This window comes from Sus scrofa, chromosome 13 (assembly GCF_054392235.1).
Source record: "Sus scrofa isolate SSC_HxYL_T2T_F1_AM1 chromosome 13, Sscrofa_HxYL_maternal_Yorkshire_Landrace_v2.0, whole genome shotgun sequence".
NCBI classification, from domain to species: Eukaryota; Metazoa; Chordata; class Mammalia; order Artiodactyla; family Suidae; genus Sus; species Sus scrofa.
In genome coordinates, this window is record NC_139395.1 from 69,501,065 (window position 1) to 69,515,563 (window position 14,499).

Below are 14,499 nucleotides of genomic sequence, written 5' to 3' on the forward strand. Positions count from 1 at the left end.
CTTTGAAAATTGTTGGAGCCTGGGGAGGGGGCTGTGCAATTCTCTAAACGTGTTCACAGGCCACATCACCCATACTGCCAGCCACCCCTGGAAGACTGCGGTGGGAAACTCCAGGCCTTCAAGCTACTGTTTGAAGGGATGCCTGCTAATAAGTTCTCAGGCAGATCCCCTGGTCTGGTGGTGTTATCTGCTTGCCAACCAGGTGGGGCTCTGAGATGGGGTCTGACTCTGGGAGCATCTTCTCTTTCCTGGCTCTTATTGGCAGGTGCTGAGGACACAACAGTTTTTGTAATGAAGCTCAAAGCTGTTATATAGCAGACACTTTCTGACGGCCTCCCCTGGGTGCCTAATACAATGGACACTTTCTAGACAGAAGAGCAGGAGGTGCAAAGGCCCTGGGGCCAGTAGAGCCAACGTGCAGCGAGCAAGGAAAAATGAGGGAATTGAACATGGCTTTTATTTCAACTTATGGGAAGCCTTGGAAAACTTTTAAGTGAGGACTGCTATGATCTGGTGGATATTTACAGTATCCTTTCTGGCTGATGTGTGGCTTATAAGGTGTTGGCGAAGACAGGCAGACCTGAGTGCAGATGCCAACTCTAGCTCTTTCGAGAAGCTTCACCTTGGGGTTTCAGGGGCTTGTTACTCCATCTAAGCCTGTCTTTTCACTAGTACACATCATCCTGCTACTTGCACAGGGTGACATGTCACTGAGATGAGGTCTGCCCAGAGACAGTCCCCCGAAAATGGTAGTATAACTGGTATGTGCAGGGTAGGTTACTTGCCTGAAGTCACAGCAGTTGTTTGGAGCCGAGTGCAAAGAATTCTCATGCCTCCCACCCCCCCATAAGATAATTTTGTTTTCTGAACACTGATATGTTAATTAATTCAATGACTTCCTAATTATAGCTATAGCAATCTGGCATATTTTCCTTAAATGAAATCCTATTAATTTCTGATAATTTAGTTGAGTTGCATAGAAATTTCTTTGCTCTGAGAAACAGACAAAGATGTCATGTGGGTATGGTCCAAAGGGAGGACTTGGTCTGTTTGTTTTCTGGAATAGGTTCATGTGCATCCAGAGCAGAGAGAAGGATAACTGGAGAGGTCGTAAGAAGAAAAATGAGAAAGATAATAAATGTTGTGCTATGACTTTTACCAGAATGAAAAGGATAATACTGGCTATAGTTTCTCTGAATGATTGGCCACTGAGGTAACTCTCTCAAAGAAAGTCAAAAGATATCACGGCCCCACAGAACTTCATCCTACTACTACTCAGAGTAGACTTCAAGGTCATAATGAGGTCAGGGCAGGAACTGAGGGGAGTGTTTAGAAACTTTTACAGCACATAGACACTGTCACAACAGCCAAGGATGAGAAGAGCAGACTTCTCCCACTGACCAAGGTGTAGACCAAGCGAGGTATTGTTGAACTGAAGTGGCCAGAGATGAGCTGCACAGTCACACATGGAAGAATTACGTACTGGTCAGTGACACATTACAATTAAAACTACCAGCCAACTCGGTCCCCTAGTCTTTCACCACTTGAGAGTCTGAGAAGCAAGACTCTGTGATACCCACCTAGAGTTGAGGGCTCCATTTAAGAACCCAGAAAAGTGAGAAGACTGGAAAGGATGTCTTGGGGGAGAAAGCAGCATGAGGTACTAGGGATATTTGAGTAGGGAAATAAGAAAGCTCACAAGGAATGTGATAGCTTAAGGTCTGAAATGTAAAATAAAAAAAGATTGCATTTATCTGCCCTAGTACCCAATAGCCATAGTCAAGGTAATTTTGATCAAAACCTAACCTGAAAAGTATTTCTGCTCTTTTTGGTCAATATTTTGTTTGACAGATGTTGGGAGAACCAATGAGCTATTAAAGTAGACGTTAGTTCATGTTGCTACTGATGAGGTGATTTTTTTCCTCATGTACTTTTCCCTTCTGAATCCTCCAGTTTCTTAAAAAAAATCTAATACTTTAAGAACCAGAAAGAAAATTTTCTTGGAATAAAATGTCAGGCTGGCATGGAAAACATCCTAAAACATTTGTTGCTTTACAATATTTTCACCTGAATCACTGATAATTAAGAACTGTATCTTACCTTATTCCTTACTTAAATATTTTTAATATGCTGCTATTAACCACATATGTGGTTAGCAAATTAGTCATAGATTCCCCATAAATATTGTTGGGGCTTATGTTCCATACCATACATTATGGTCAAACATATGACATTTTTGCCTGGTGAAGAAGGTCTGTATGCAGTTACTGATATTCTGACAATGATGTGTCCTCACTACAGTAGAGTAATATAGACCCCAGAACTGCATAGAGCCTTGAAGTCCCATTGCACACCTTCCCAGGAGAGGCTATTATGGGGACAGTCACATTCTCACTTTGGCTGGACTTGACTTAAAAGCAACAAAGGCCAATCATCAAAAAGTCTACGAATAACAAGCTGGAGAGGGTGTGGAGAAAAGAGAACCTTCCTACACTGTTGGTGGGAATGTAAATTGGTGCAGCCACTATGGAAAACAGTATGGAAGTACCTCAGAAAACTAAATATAGAATTACCATGTGATGTAGCAATCTGTCATGACAAAACTGTAATTCAAAAAGATACACGCACCTCTGTGTTAATGCCAGCACTGTTCACAATGGCTAAGACATGGAAACAACCTAAATGTCCATCAACAAAAGAATGGATTAAGATATGTTACATATACATAATGGAATACTACTCAGCTGTAAAAAAAATGAAATAATGCCATATGCAACAACAGGGATGCAACTAGAGGTTCTTGTACTTAAGTGAAGTAAATCAGAAAGAGAAAGACAAATATATCACTTATATGTGGAATCTCAAATACGGCACAAATGAACCTACCTACAAAACAGAAACAGCCTCACAGACATAGAGGATAGACTTGCGGTTGCAAAGGGGGAGGGAGTGGAATGGACTGGGAGTTTGGAGTTCATAGATGCAAACAATTACATTTAGAATGGATAGACAAAAAGGTCCTATTGTATAGCACAGGGTACAATAGTCAATATCCTGGGATGGACTATGATGGAAAATAGTAAAAAAGAATGAATATATATATATGTGTGACCGAATCTCTTTGATGTACAGCAGAAATTGGCACAACATGGTTAATCAACTATGCCTTAATAAAAAAAGCTTTAAAACCTGCAGAGGCCAAATTCCATTATTTCTGTGGTTGAGAAGCCCCAGCCTGGCTCCAGCTAAGGCGCACACACTGTGTGTCAGGGCAGCACATGGGGGGAGCTGTCTCCAGTCCAAGTATGTCCAGGCTCTCTTCTGCACCCCCAATTCTAACTGGCTGTGAAGCACAACGTTAGGACATGATGTTTCATACAGACTCAAGAAAGGGAGTGTCCTTCTGATTTAAGGGCAGTACTCTGGTAACTGCTTTCTATCCTGGAAATGGTCTGGCTTTAAAAGGATGAGTGATAATAGAAAAACTGATGCTGGTAAAGCACATTTCCAGTAATAAAAAAGTGTAAGGTATTCTCAGGTTTACTCTAGGTATGTACTTGACATTGATGTTAGCTAGGATGGCACTGGCTGTATTTCCTTGTGTTATCTGGATCTTCCTGGGAAATAAAAGCAAAAGTTGGGAAAGTGTCACGTAGCAGGCATACGACAGGATTTAGCTGTGGTGACTCTATTTCCAAGAGATGGTTCCACATCACAGAGAAGAGCATGGCTGCTAATCGTTAAGCAAAGAGTGAACCATGAAACGTTTTCAGAAGCACTGAAAGTACAACAGTGTAAGAGGTGAAACTTTCTTGAGACTTGTATAGATTTGGGTTTTATCTTGGTTGCTCAAAAGGATTATACTAATGTAACAGAAGTTGAGTAAATGAATTGTGCAGTAAAAGAAATATCTAGCTTTATAGACTGTGCATGGTAGGTGCTCACTAAAATTGAGTGAACTGACTTGAGATTCCAAGGTAAACCAAAGATCCAAATGAAAAATAAACTTGATACAGAATATTACTCAGTCATAAGAATGAAATAGTGCCATCTGTAGCAACATGGATGAACCTAGAGATGGTCAAACTAGGTAAAATTAGACAGCTGATGAATAACACTGTATCACTTGTATGTGGAATCTAAAAAAAAGGATACAAAAGATACAAATTAACTCATTTGCAGAACAGACTCATAGACATAGAAAACAAACTTACAGTTATTAAAGGGGACAGGTGGGGGGGGGTGAAGGGATGGACTGGGGGTTTGGGACTGGCATATGCCCACTGTGGTATATGGAATGATTGTCCCAATGGGGACCTGCTATATACCACAGGGTACTCTACTCAATATTCTGTGATCATCTATATGGGAAAAGAGTCTGAAGGAGAATGGATGTGGGTATTCGTATAACTGAATCACTTAGTTGTATAGCAGAAATTTCTCAGCTATTCTACCATTTTATAAACACAGGCAGCATTTTGAGGTTCAGTGGAAATGGCAGTTCCTCAAACTTACAGGTTTGTTTGTCAATTCTCCACAATGCATTCTGACTCTGAGCTAGAGCTAGAGCCCTATAACCACTGAGCACATCAGGAAAGCTTATCAATATATATCAGTCTGTGATGATGGAGATAAGACTGTGAAGAAGACATTAATCAAGCTGGTATAAATAATGTATTACCATTATCTGGATTACAGCTCCTGCACCACGGGTGTCCTGTTGCTTACTGGTCTAGATGGACCACTGGATAAAAATGAACAGCAAAGCCTGACATTTTAGATGAAATTGAAACGACAGTTCAATTAAGAGAATTAAGGCGGGGGGGCATTCCGCCTTGGTGATCCAAGCTGTTGCAACAGCAGCCACTTTAATCAGAGAGAGGCCCAAAGACTAAGCATTGGACACAAGATTGAGCCATGCTGAGCTATGCTAGGACCTAGGGGGATGATACACAGGCCAAGATAAGAGCAGGTGGAAGGTCCTTAATACAGGTGGTGGGACAAAAATGGTCAAGTGCTGATGGAACTGGGAGTGTGATAAGGTGGCTGACATAGGGCAGGGCTGAGCTGGGAGGGTTCCCTGGAGGAGCCCTTGTGCTGTGCCTTAAAGGCTAAAGAAAAATGCATGCCTGCTATAGAGCACAGAGAACTCTACCCAGTATTCTGTGATAATCTATGTGGGAAGAGATTCTGAGAGAGAATGGATGTGTGTATATGTATGACTGGGTCACTTTGTTGTACAGCAGAAATGATCACAACCTTGTAAATTAACTATTCTTCAAGAAAACTTTAAAATAAGAAAAATGCATCGGTTGCCTGGAGGGGCAGCCTGCATCATCCCTAGGATGATCTCAATTTTCTTGGGATCTGCGGAGACTGTGGTGGGAAACCAGCTCTGGAGATCATTTTAGTCTCCCTGTTGAAAGTGTAGCTTTCCTTTCTTTCTGGCCTCAAAATTACGTCATCAGACACAACAAAGGTGATGGCAGCTTAACAGCCCAGGTAGGATGCTACTGATGAATCAACTGGGAAATCAAAACAAAAGCAAGAAAAAAAAAAGCCTTCTTCAGATGCCTATTTTCTTTCTTAATTGCCTACAGGAAGATCTAGAGCAGGTGTTCAGTACCTGCAAATTTATGGGTAATTATTTGGCGGCTCAACCCTTGGGCATACTCTTGTGTAATCCTTTTACCGCTAAGCAGTTTCACAATAACAGGGATTTGACACTTACCTAAATATGATCATTTTGTGTGCTTTAACAGAGAGAACATCTGTTTTTCTCTGTGCATTTGCTCCCATAATATCCCCAAACACTCATAGAGTTCCCTCCCGTATAATATCCATGAAACTAGTTCTTTTCAAAGGGTGTGGACGTTGATCTAATTGAACTGACATGATGAGCGGTGTGTTGAGATGGGACCCCTGACTCACAACAAGCCTGGGCGGAAGTAAAACTGGCTGATGGAACCAACCACAGACAGACTGCTGACCCATTTAAGAAATCTCGAGAAGGAGTGGGGTGACAGCCAGGCAGTCTCCCAGAAAACTGGGTCTGCTGTAGAAAACTCAGCTCTTGGCAGTGCCATTGTTCATTAACCTTCTCAGATTTACCAGGCTACCTTCCAGGGACGCATCTCTGAAACAGAGCCTTCCTGGGCATACAGACACTGTTCCCTCCTGGACACTCTGTCCTGGAGAGAAGCCACAGGAGCCTCAGGAAGAACCTACCTGAGTCTTGACCTCAAAACTTAAGAAGGGTTGTTTATCCAAACCCAGCAGGTTCACTTTATGCAATGGTGCTCAGTCAACATAAATAACCTGGTGACATCTAAGTGGCCATGAACAAAAGTCCAAATGTAAAAGCAGCCTTCCTTCTCTTCATAGCAACGGATGTTCATTTGCTGCCTGAGCCAGTGATAACAGCATTTCTTTTAAAATAAATTTTCCAGCAGTGCCACGGTAGCTGTTCTGAGTCACTTAGTTTAAATGAGTTGGGTTGAGTTAAAGGGAAATAGGAAGCAAACAATGGTTCTGGTCATAAGCAGATAAAACAAAATAACTAAGGCAGAATGGGCCAAATTGGGCAGATGTTGTGGCAACTCAGTGACCTCCCCCACCCCTATCCCCGAAATCACATGCAAGCCTTAGAGACAGGAACATTCTTTTGGGGAGAGACCTCAGCTTCCAGATTCTCAAAGGCGTTAGAAACTAACAACTAAAGAATCCACTGCTATAAAGTGAAGTTGAACTAAATACCACAGACTTCCGAAGCCTGCACCTGACTCCATCAGTCCAGCTCCTGAGACATCGGATAGCCTTTTAAAGACTTCTACTTTTGTCACAGTGGTCACAGAAAAGCATTCTTGGCATATAAACATGATTCAGCAGCCCTTCTTCTTGAAAAGCCATGTTCCAAAGAGCCCTAGACCCACTGAAGGGGTTTTTGTAAAAGAAATCCCCAAAAAGAGGACATTCCATGAGGTTCCACTATCTAAATTTATGCTGATAGTGAACTTACCAGTCTTTTTTTTTTTTTTTTTTGGTCTTTTTAGGGCTGCACCTGTGGCATATGGAAATTCCCAGGCTATGGATCGAACTGGAGCTGGAGCTGCTGGCCTGCACCACAGCCACGGCAACATGGGACCCCAGCCACATCTGTGACCTATGCCACGGTTCATGGCAATGCCAGATCCTTAAGCCACTGAGCAAGGCAAGGGATCGAACTTGTGTTCTCGTGGATGCTAGTCAGATTCATTTCTGATGAGCCACCACAGGAACTCCATTATTAGTCTTAACAATGGTTGTTCAAATGAGACATGGACGTTCTTCTTACCTCCAGCTCCAGCTCCTCCCTGTCCATCTCCTGATGGATGCCTCCAATGTAGTCATTTGGGTCATAGTACTCATGGGCTGAGGGATGCCTGAAAAGAGACGGAAGACCAGTAAGGCACTGCTTCCAGTACTGAGTATCTGTCATCATGACCCCCTGGCCAGGTTCAGTAGTGTCAGGATGGCCGTTCTCAGAGTCTGAGGCTCTAAGTTCATGTCTCTCTGGTTGTGTTTCCTGGCAGTGTCAGGACCTCCCGCGTAATACTTCCACCACCTTTGCTCAAGCTGCAAGCTAATGGAACCTCTGGGAGCAGAGGCATTGGGAATTACAACAGGCTTGGTCAGGTCAGTGGTTCTGAAAGGTGTCAGATATGGATGGAGAGCTTCACCCTGATTGTTGGCTGGGGACCCAAATCCTCATGCTCTCAAAGGTCAGTGCAGCAATCAATGGGCTCTGGTCTTCCCACCCAGGCACTTAACTTTGGAAACAACAGAGCAGACAGGAGTGGTCATTCAGAAGAGGACTGGCTTTCAATTTGCTGGACCCATCGGGCAAATAAACTGCCTGCACTTAGGGGGCTGTGAGTGTTGAGGATGCTGCTGCAGGCCTGGGCTTTCAGGCCTCACGTCACCACTCCCCCGCCCCATTCTGCCCCTCACACATGCCTGCTCTTCTCTGACCTTGGAGCTAAAACCACGACAGGGCTGACCTTTGCACTCTTCTGACATTTCTCAAATTGCCCCTGGGGGGTGAGTCATGTCATGTTAACTAGACTTAAGAGGAAATTAAGGGTTTGGCATCTAAAAAGCCTGTCACCATGACGGTTCAACAGCTGAGCGTCAGGAGTTGCCTTCAAGGCTCATCAATAGGAGAGGCAGTTGGGGTCTAAAACGTCAAATAATTGGTTTGAATGATCATAGTCAGGGAATAGTCTCATCGTTTTCCAGCAACTGGGATGCTTTGGAGTATTGTGGTTAAGATCTGTGAGAGGAGGTAAGACAAACCTGCTTTTAATCCAGCTGCCAACCTAGGCTGGGTAGAACTGCTGAGTCTGCACTGGAGGGAAAGTCTTAAGAAATGAGTGACAGTTCTTTGCATACTGCCTTGTACACTGTGAGTGTCAGACAGGTACCCCCTCCTCCTCCACCTTTACACACTGTCAGCAGCAACCGAATCCACTTTGTCATGCCAGGGGGATTAGCCCTGGCTTCTGATGACAGGTAACCATCCAAACCATGGGATAAAAGGCCAGCCTGTGTCTGGCATCTGTCAGAACAACAGGACACATGTGTGTTCACTCCAGCTATTGAGTTACCAATAGAAACCCAACAGGTACCACTTAGAAGAGGCAGAGATGCCCTTTGAAAAAAAGCATGGAGGCAATGATCTGAACTGGGAACAAGATGGGCAGAGACAAGCAGGATTCTAACAGCAGCCAGAGAGGCTAAGGTGGGGAAGTAGACACCTTGCTCACAGACATGCAGAATTACATGCAAAAAGCCACAGTCCACTGGATTTTTTTTTCTTTTCTTTTTTCTTTTTTTTTCTTTTTAAGGCTGCAGCATATGGTAGTTCTCAGGCTAGGGGTCAAACTGGAGCTGCGGCTGCCAGCCTATGCCACAGCCACAGCAACATGGGATCTGAGCCATGTCTGTGGTCTATACCACAGCTCACGGCAACACCAGATCATTAACTGAGCCAGGTCAGGGATTGAGCCAACATCCTCACAGACACTAGTTGTGTTCGTTACTGCTGAGCCACAATGTAACTTCCACTAGACATCTTTTAAGCCACCTGTCTATAGGAGAAAACTTCTTGCTCTTCATTTTTTCTCCTATATATTTTACATTAATCCCGAAATTAAGGATGATCTCTGCTATCATTTATCCAGTGCTTACCACATGCCATGCTGAGAACTTTCCACACATTATTTCAACCAACCCTATGACATGGGTACTATTCTTATCCCTATTTTAATGTAGGAAAAATAAAGTCCAGGGAAAAAGAAAACTACTCAAGGTGCACAGCTAGAAGATTAGTTTGAGCCTCTGATTTGCCTGACTCAGGGGCTCTGAACCACTCGATGTCTCTGATAGTAAGAAAGGTAAGAGGGGTGACATGGAAAGTAATTAATGGGATGTGTTGGGTCACAGGTGTTCCGTAATTGGTAGGTGTACTTACACAAGGCACATGTGGACTTACTCCATGGATCCAGGTTTGAAACAAGCCCCAAAATGGTGGAAGGCACCCCTGCTCCCCAGGGCTCTCTTTATACTCACCACTTACAACTTACTCTGTCGTCTCTTGAAAGGACCATCTGCATTCCCTCTGGTTCTAACTACGCAACCTCCCCACTGCCGTTTGTGGGGATCCAATTCTACTCTGAAACAACTTTTACAACATTTGTAAGCAACTCTGTTCTTGGATTATAATTTGAATAACTCCACTCCAGGGTTATAATACAGTAATTAATGTATCGGAGTGGTTCCGAGCAGGATTCAATTTATTGCCTCTACAAACAATAAAGTGAGCCATGGGCGACTTGGTGGGAAACAGTTAGGATGCGTTCATTTCTTTCACCACTTGGAAGGCAAGAAGCCAGCTCCCTGGTACTTCTCAACCACGCTTGCTTGACATGTTCAAGAGACATCATCGTGCTACTTACTCCTCTGGCAAGAGATAGGGATCCAGCACCGGTGGGGTGGGTGGTGACATCTTGGTAAGAGCCATGATGTGCTCGAAGGTGATGTCCGTCTGGGTGGCCGTGTCCACCGTTTGTGATTCTGCTGGAGGCGTGAACATTTTGGTCCGTGGCGTTCTCCTCAACACCTGCACCACGATGGGCTCTTTAGCAGTCTTGAAGGCTTCCACAGCCTGGTCATGAGTTGCTCTGGATAAGTCTTTGCCGTTGACCTGTTGAGAAACAGGAAACAGGGAGAGGATTACTGTTAAGCAGAAGCTGGAAAGGCAGTTTTTGTGGGTAATCAGCTAAAAGGAAAACGGGGGGATGGCAGAGAACTTGGTGTCTCTGTTTCAGGTTTCCCAAGGAAAGCCCTGTGGGAAGGGGGGAGTTTTGAGGTGTGCAGGTCTGGCATGAAATGATGACTCTCAAGGGATGGGGGTAGGGGGTGGAGGAAGTCTGGGCTTCCTACCGGAAGGTCTTTAACACAATTTCATCCTCTGCTCTCGCCTGTGAGAGAAAAGTGTGGCCTCAGGGCCTCAGGCTCACAGCCTTTATCAGGCAGTAAGAGCTAACTGGTAATTAATTACACTGTTATGTTTTCAAGGGGTGTGTTTTTCTGGTTTGTGTCAGGTGACATCAGTTTTCCTTTGATTGAAGTCAGATGCTGTTTCCTTCTTAAATGAATGCCTTTGCTTTTCTTTACAAAGTCAATGGAGAATATTAGGTCAATAATAATCCAGGCCACAGGTGGATATGGCAGGGGTCACAGAGAAATTCAAACGACTGCCTTTTGCGGAATAAAGGGCTGCTTAATTGCTGTGTTCCTGCCCACTGTGGGCAGTTCTCTGCTCCTGCTGCACCCCCAGTGACCAAAAGTATGTTCCTCTCCCTCTCTCTGCAGGCACAAACAAGCTGCAGGAGATCACCTTGTGAGTTATTTGGGGGTCAGAATTTAGGATGCTGCATTCAGGATTCTTCCCAATGGTGGCATCCAAACAAAGGAACAGCTATCTTTAGAACAGCTTATGCCAGAGGGAATAGAAGTCAGAACCCTAGGTCTAGAAAAGGAAGTCATGTCAGACAACACAGAAGCCCAACTATTTAACTTACCCTCCCCTACCCATAGCAAAGAACGATGACGTTGTGTCCCAACAGACTGGTGATGTCTAATGACTGTAACTGCATGACAGTTGTATTTTGCTATCATTCCCCAAGGGATTGGTCTACTTTTTAAAGTCACTCTACAGAATATGTGTTTGCAGGAGTTCCTCAGCTTCACAAATCTGCTCAGGGCAGCACCACCGACAAATTCATGCCATTTAATGATAAGCACCAAAACCAACACTCAACCTTTTCCCTGTCCAGCATCTACATTTCCCCCTTCGCATCATGCACTTCAAAGCACACAGACGATGAGCTCCATCCTCTGAGGTAGAGCACCTTATGTTCTCCTTGTCCAAGCAGAACATGAGTATTGATTAGGCAGCTGTTTTTCTATTTTTTCCAAGCCCTTTCACTCTGGCCCTATAGGGACAAGAACGCTTAGGTTGAAGTTCCTTGTTGACAACTGTTGAGCTGAGGAATAGATTTTGGATTCTTTCCTTGTGATGAAGCCCAAATGAATCACTCCAGTGGAGATTATTAATGATGTGGATTCAATCCACTTAATTTACTATCATCATGAGGGAGTTAAGCAGAGCAAGAACTGAGTTGCAAAATGACTCCAGTGCACCAGTAAATAAGTGAAAGGCTGAACGATCAAACTCTTAAAACCCTTCACCCTGGAGGATTGGAAACACCAGGACTTAACACCAGGACTGCCTTTGCTCTTCCTCCACTGAGGAAAGAAAGAAAGGGGAACAAAGGAATTCTTTCTAGTTTTTCTAGAGCAGTTGATCACCTTGACCCCTTCCCTGCTCAGAGCCTGGAACTCTGGGGGCTTGAAAAATGAGGTGGGGGTTGGGAGACGAAAGACAAGCTGGATGGCCGTGAAATTCATGCTGAGGCCGAATTATCTGAGCCTTATTTTCCATTACTGCATGATACCAAGAGTCAAATCATGTAGGAATTTTTGATGCAATAGTAAATTTGTCCCTGGATTAAATTAGTGCCACAGGCAGCACCCTAAGGAGATGTCAGTTTGGCCAATGCCAGCTCACCCCTCTGGGGATGGCTTGTACTAAAGGTATTTTACCCATAATGAACTCAGACATGACGGCTTTTGAATGGATTCTGTAAGTTATGTCATATCTGTGCCTTCTCTATGTAAGTGCAAGAGAATTGCATTTTTGCAAAAAGGGAATGAACATGAGGTTTTCTTCTAGGAGTCCTCCTATTGTGCTTAAAAAAATTCATCCTAAGAGCCTTTGCTTTTACTCACACAATTAGGTCTTGCAAATACTGCAGCAGAAAGGTCAGCTGCCTGATAAAAAGCACCCCTCCTCGTTCTTCCAGCTTCCTCTAGGTTAAGAGAGCTCGGATTTCAGGATTTCATTTCTTTTCCACCAGATCAGTAGGCATTCCCTGGGGCGGGGGTGGCGTGGGGAGCTTGCTGTGAGGGGTTAATTGTCTTTAGCTTATACTGGTGGCCTGGTTCCTTGTGTTCAGTGATGGATTTAGGCACAGGCATGCCACACACTTCTGGTGGTTAGAAAGGGGCCATGCCAGCTCTGAGGTTTTATCCATTCTTCATAGGACACGAGGGAGGGATGGTTCTTTTCTGCTTCCTGGCAAGTCATCTGCTTGTGTTGCCTGGACGCACAGGAGCATCTTGGTACCACTTTAGGAGCTGGGTCTCTGAGGCCAGGTTAACACTGAGGGATGCAGAGTGAAAAATGGAGAATTGGGGTCTCTGGATGATTTTCATTGAGCGAATGAACTGATCAAACTTAGAATTCTTAACCCCAAACTTCTTAGCACATTTGAAACACAATCCTTATACTTCAGGCCATTTTAACTTGGGTCTTAATTCCTTGTAACCTCACACACCCCAACAGGTGTGGCTGTCACACCAGCTGTATTGTAAAGTTAGATGGGGATGTACTATAATGCTCCTATAGACATTCCTCTTATCTGTATAAAACAGTGAGAGGAGAAATGCTTTTCTGATTGGGAATATATCTTCATTAGCTTCTTATAGAAAAGTGAGGGAAACTACTGCTTTACTTGGATAGGTTTTATCAACCAATGCAAGAACCACTGAGCATAAGTGTAAATGGTACCTAGGGAGTGAAACAGGAAGCCCTCACCTGTGTGTGGCTAAGCTTAGAGGATTCTCAGGGGCAAACAGCTCCTCTGTGTCTCAGCGCACACAATTATAAACGCAGGCAGGCTTTTCCCAATCTGTGTGACACTGGGTGTTATTAAAAAGCAACAATGCAACAACATCTGTAACATCCCTATGGCCTAAGATGCAGAGAAACAGTAATGGCAAACCCAAAGTGGGGCCAGGACCTTTGTGGTGACTGTGAAATGCCCTCTCACCCCCCACCAGACCGTCACACCCCTTTATGGCTGGATCCTACAGGATGGGCAGTTCCGATGACTATGCCCGAGGGGACACTTTCAGTAGCCCAGTGCTGTGCATATTTTAATCAAACTCAGTTCAAGTATGCTCACCCCTCTACAAGCCAGGTGAGTACCTCCTTTCTTATACCTCAGGGTCGGAGGGCCCAGGAGCTGCATGGTGGGGTCAGACCAGGGTTAGAATCCTGAGTGTTGTTTTGGGCAATTTATTCTGAATCTCGGTTTCCTCATGTGCGAATCAATGCAATTATAGTGTCATGCCTCCTAGGTTAGTGTAAAGTTTAATGAGATAATCTACTTTACAGCCTAACATGCAAATAATAAGAATTTACTAAGACCCCAGTGCTAAGGGGGCTTCTACCCCAGAACAGTCACATTTTCCCAGGAGAAAATAGCCTGCAAATCAAAGAAGCAGATGCAGCCTAGTCAGGTGGTCTAGAGAGACCTCTGTATACTGAAAGGCTTCTTTACTTCTCAGGGAAGTTTCCAGCCCAAATGTTCCTGGGCTACTGACATACACATTAATATTTTCAGCCCGCAGGTTGGGATCCTCTGTAGGCTGTGGGGGTGGGTGTATGCAACAGATAAATTTTACAGGACTTGACCCCTGCCATGCAAGCTCCTTGACAAGGCATTTTAGCTATCATTACATTCTCTTAAAAGACATGAGACAAGGCAGGGAGTTTACTATCCTAAACAATCCATTTTTGCAGCCAAATTTGTTTTGAATTACCTTATGCACATAACAGTTATTACCCTGTCATCTTGGAATCACATCACCGAGAGACTTAGTGAGGTGATGACTCTGGTGCACGCCGTCAGCCAGCCGAGAATGACAACCTTTATTCCCGGGATTAGCATTACATGTACATTACACAAAACGGCAGCGATGATGGCTGCAATTACAGGCGGAATGTGTGTCCCGTGACGTTTGGCCCAGTCAAATTAAATATCATTAACT

At 44.1% G+C, this 14,499-nt stretch overlaps 1 protein-coding gene across 3 annotated transcripts in view; it reads right to left on the minus strand.

The window, feature by feature from the left end:
• The window catches only part of PDZRN3 (PDZ domain containing ring finger 3), a 244,609-nt gene that overhangs the window by 8,603 nt on the left and 221,507 nt on the right, over positions 1-14,499 (minus strand). For all 3 annotated transcript variants that reach the window (XM_084989038.1, XM_021069221.2, XM_013980617.3), the window contains 2 exons: positions 9,996-10,243; positions 7,334-7,421 (listed from right to left, as the gene is read on the minus strand). In XM_084989038.1, coding sequence (XP_084845164.1) covers positions 7,334-7,421; positions 9,996-10,243 — 336 coding nt within the window. The remainder of the gene's footprint in view (positions 1-7,333; positions 7,422-9,995; positions 10,244-14,499) is intronic.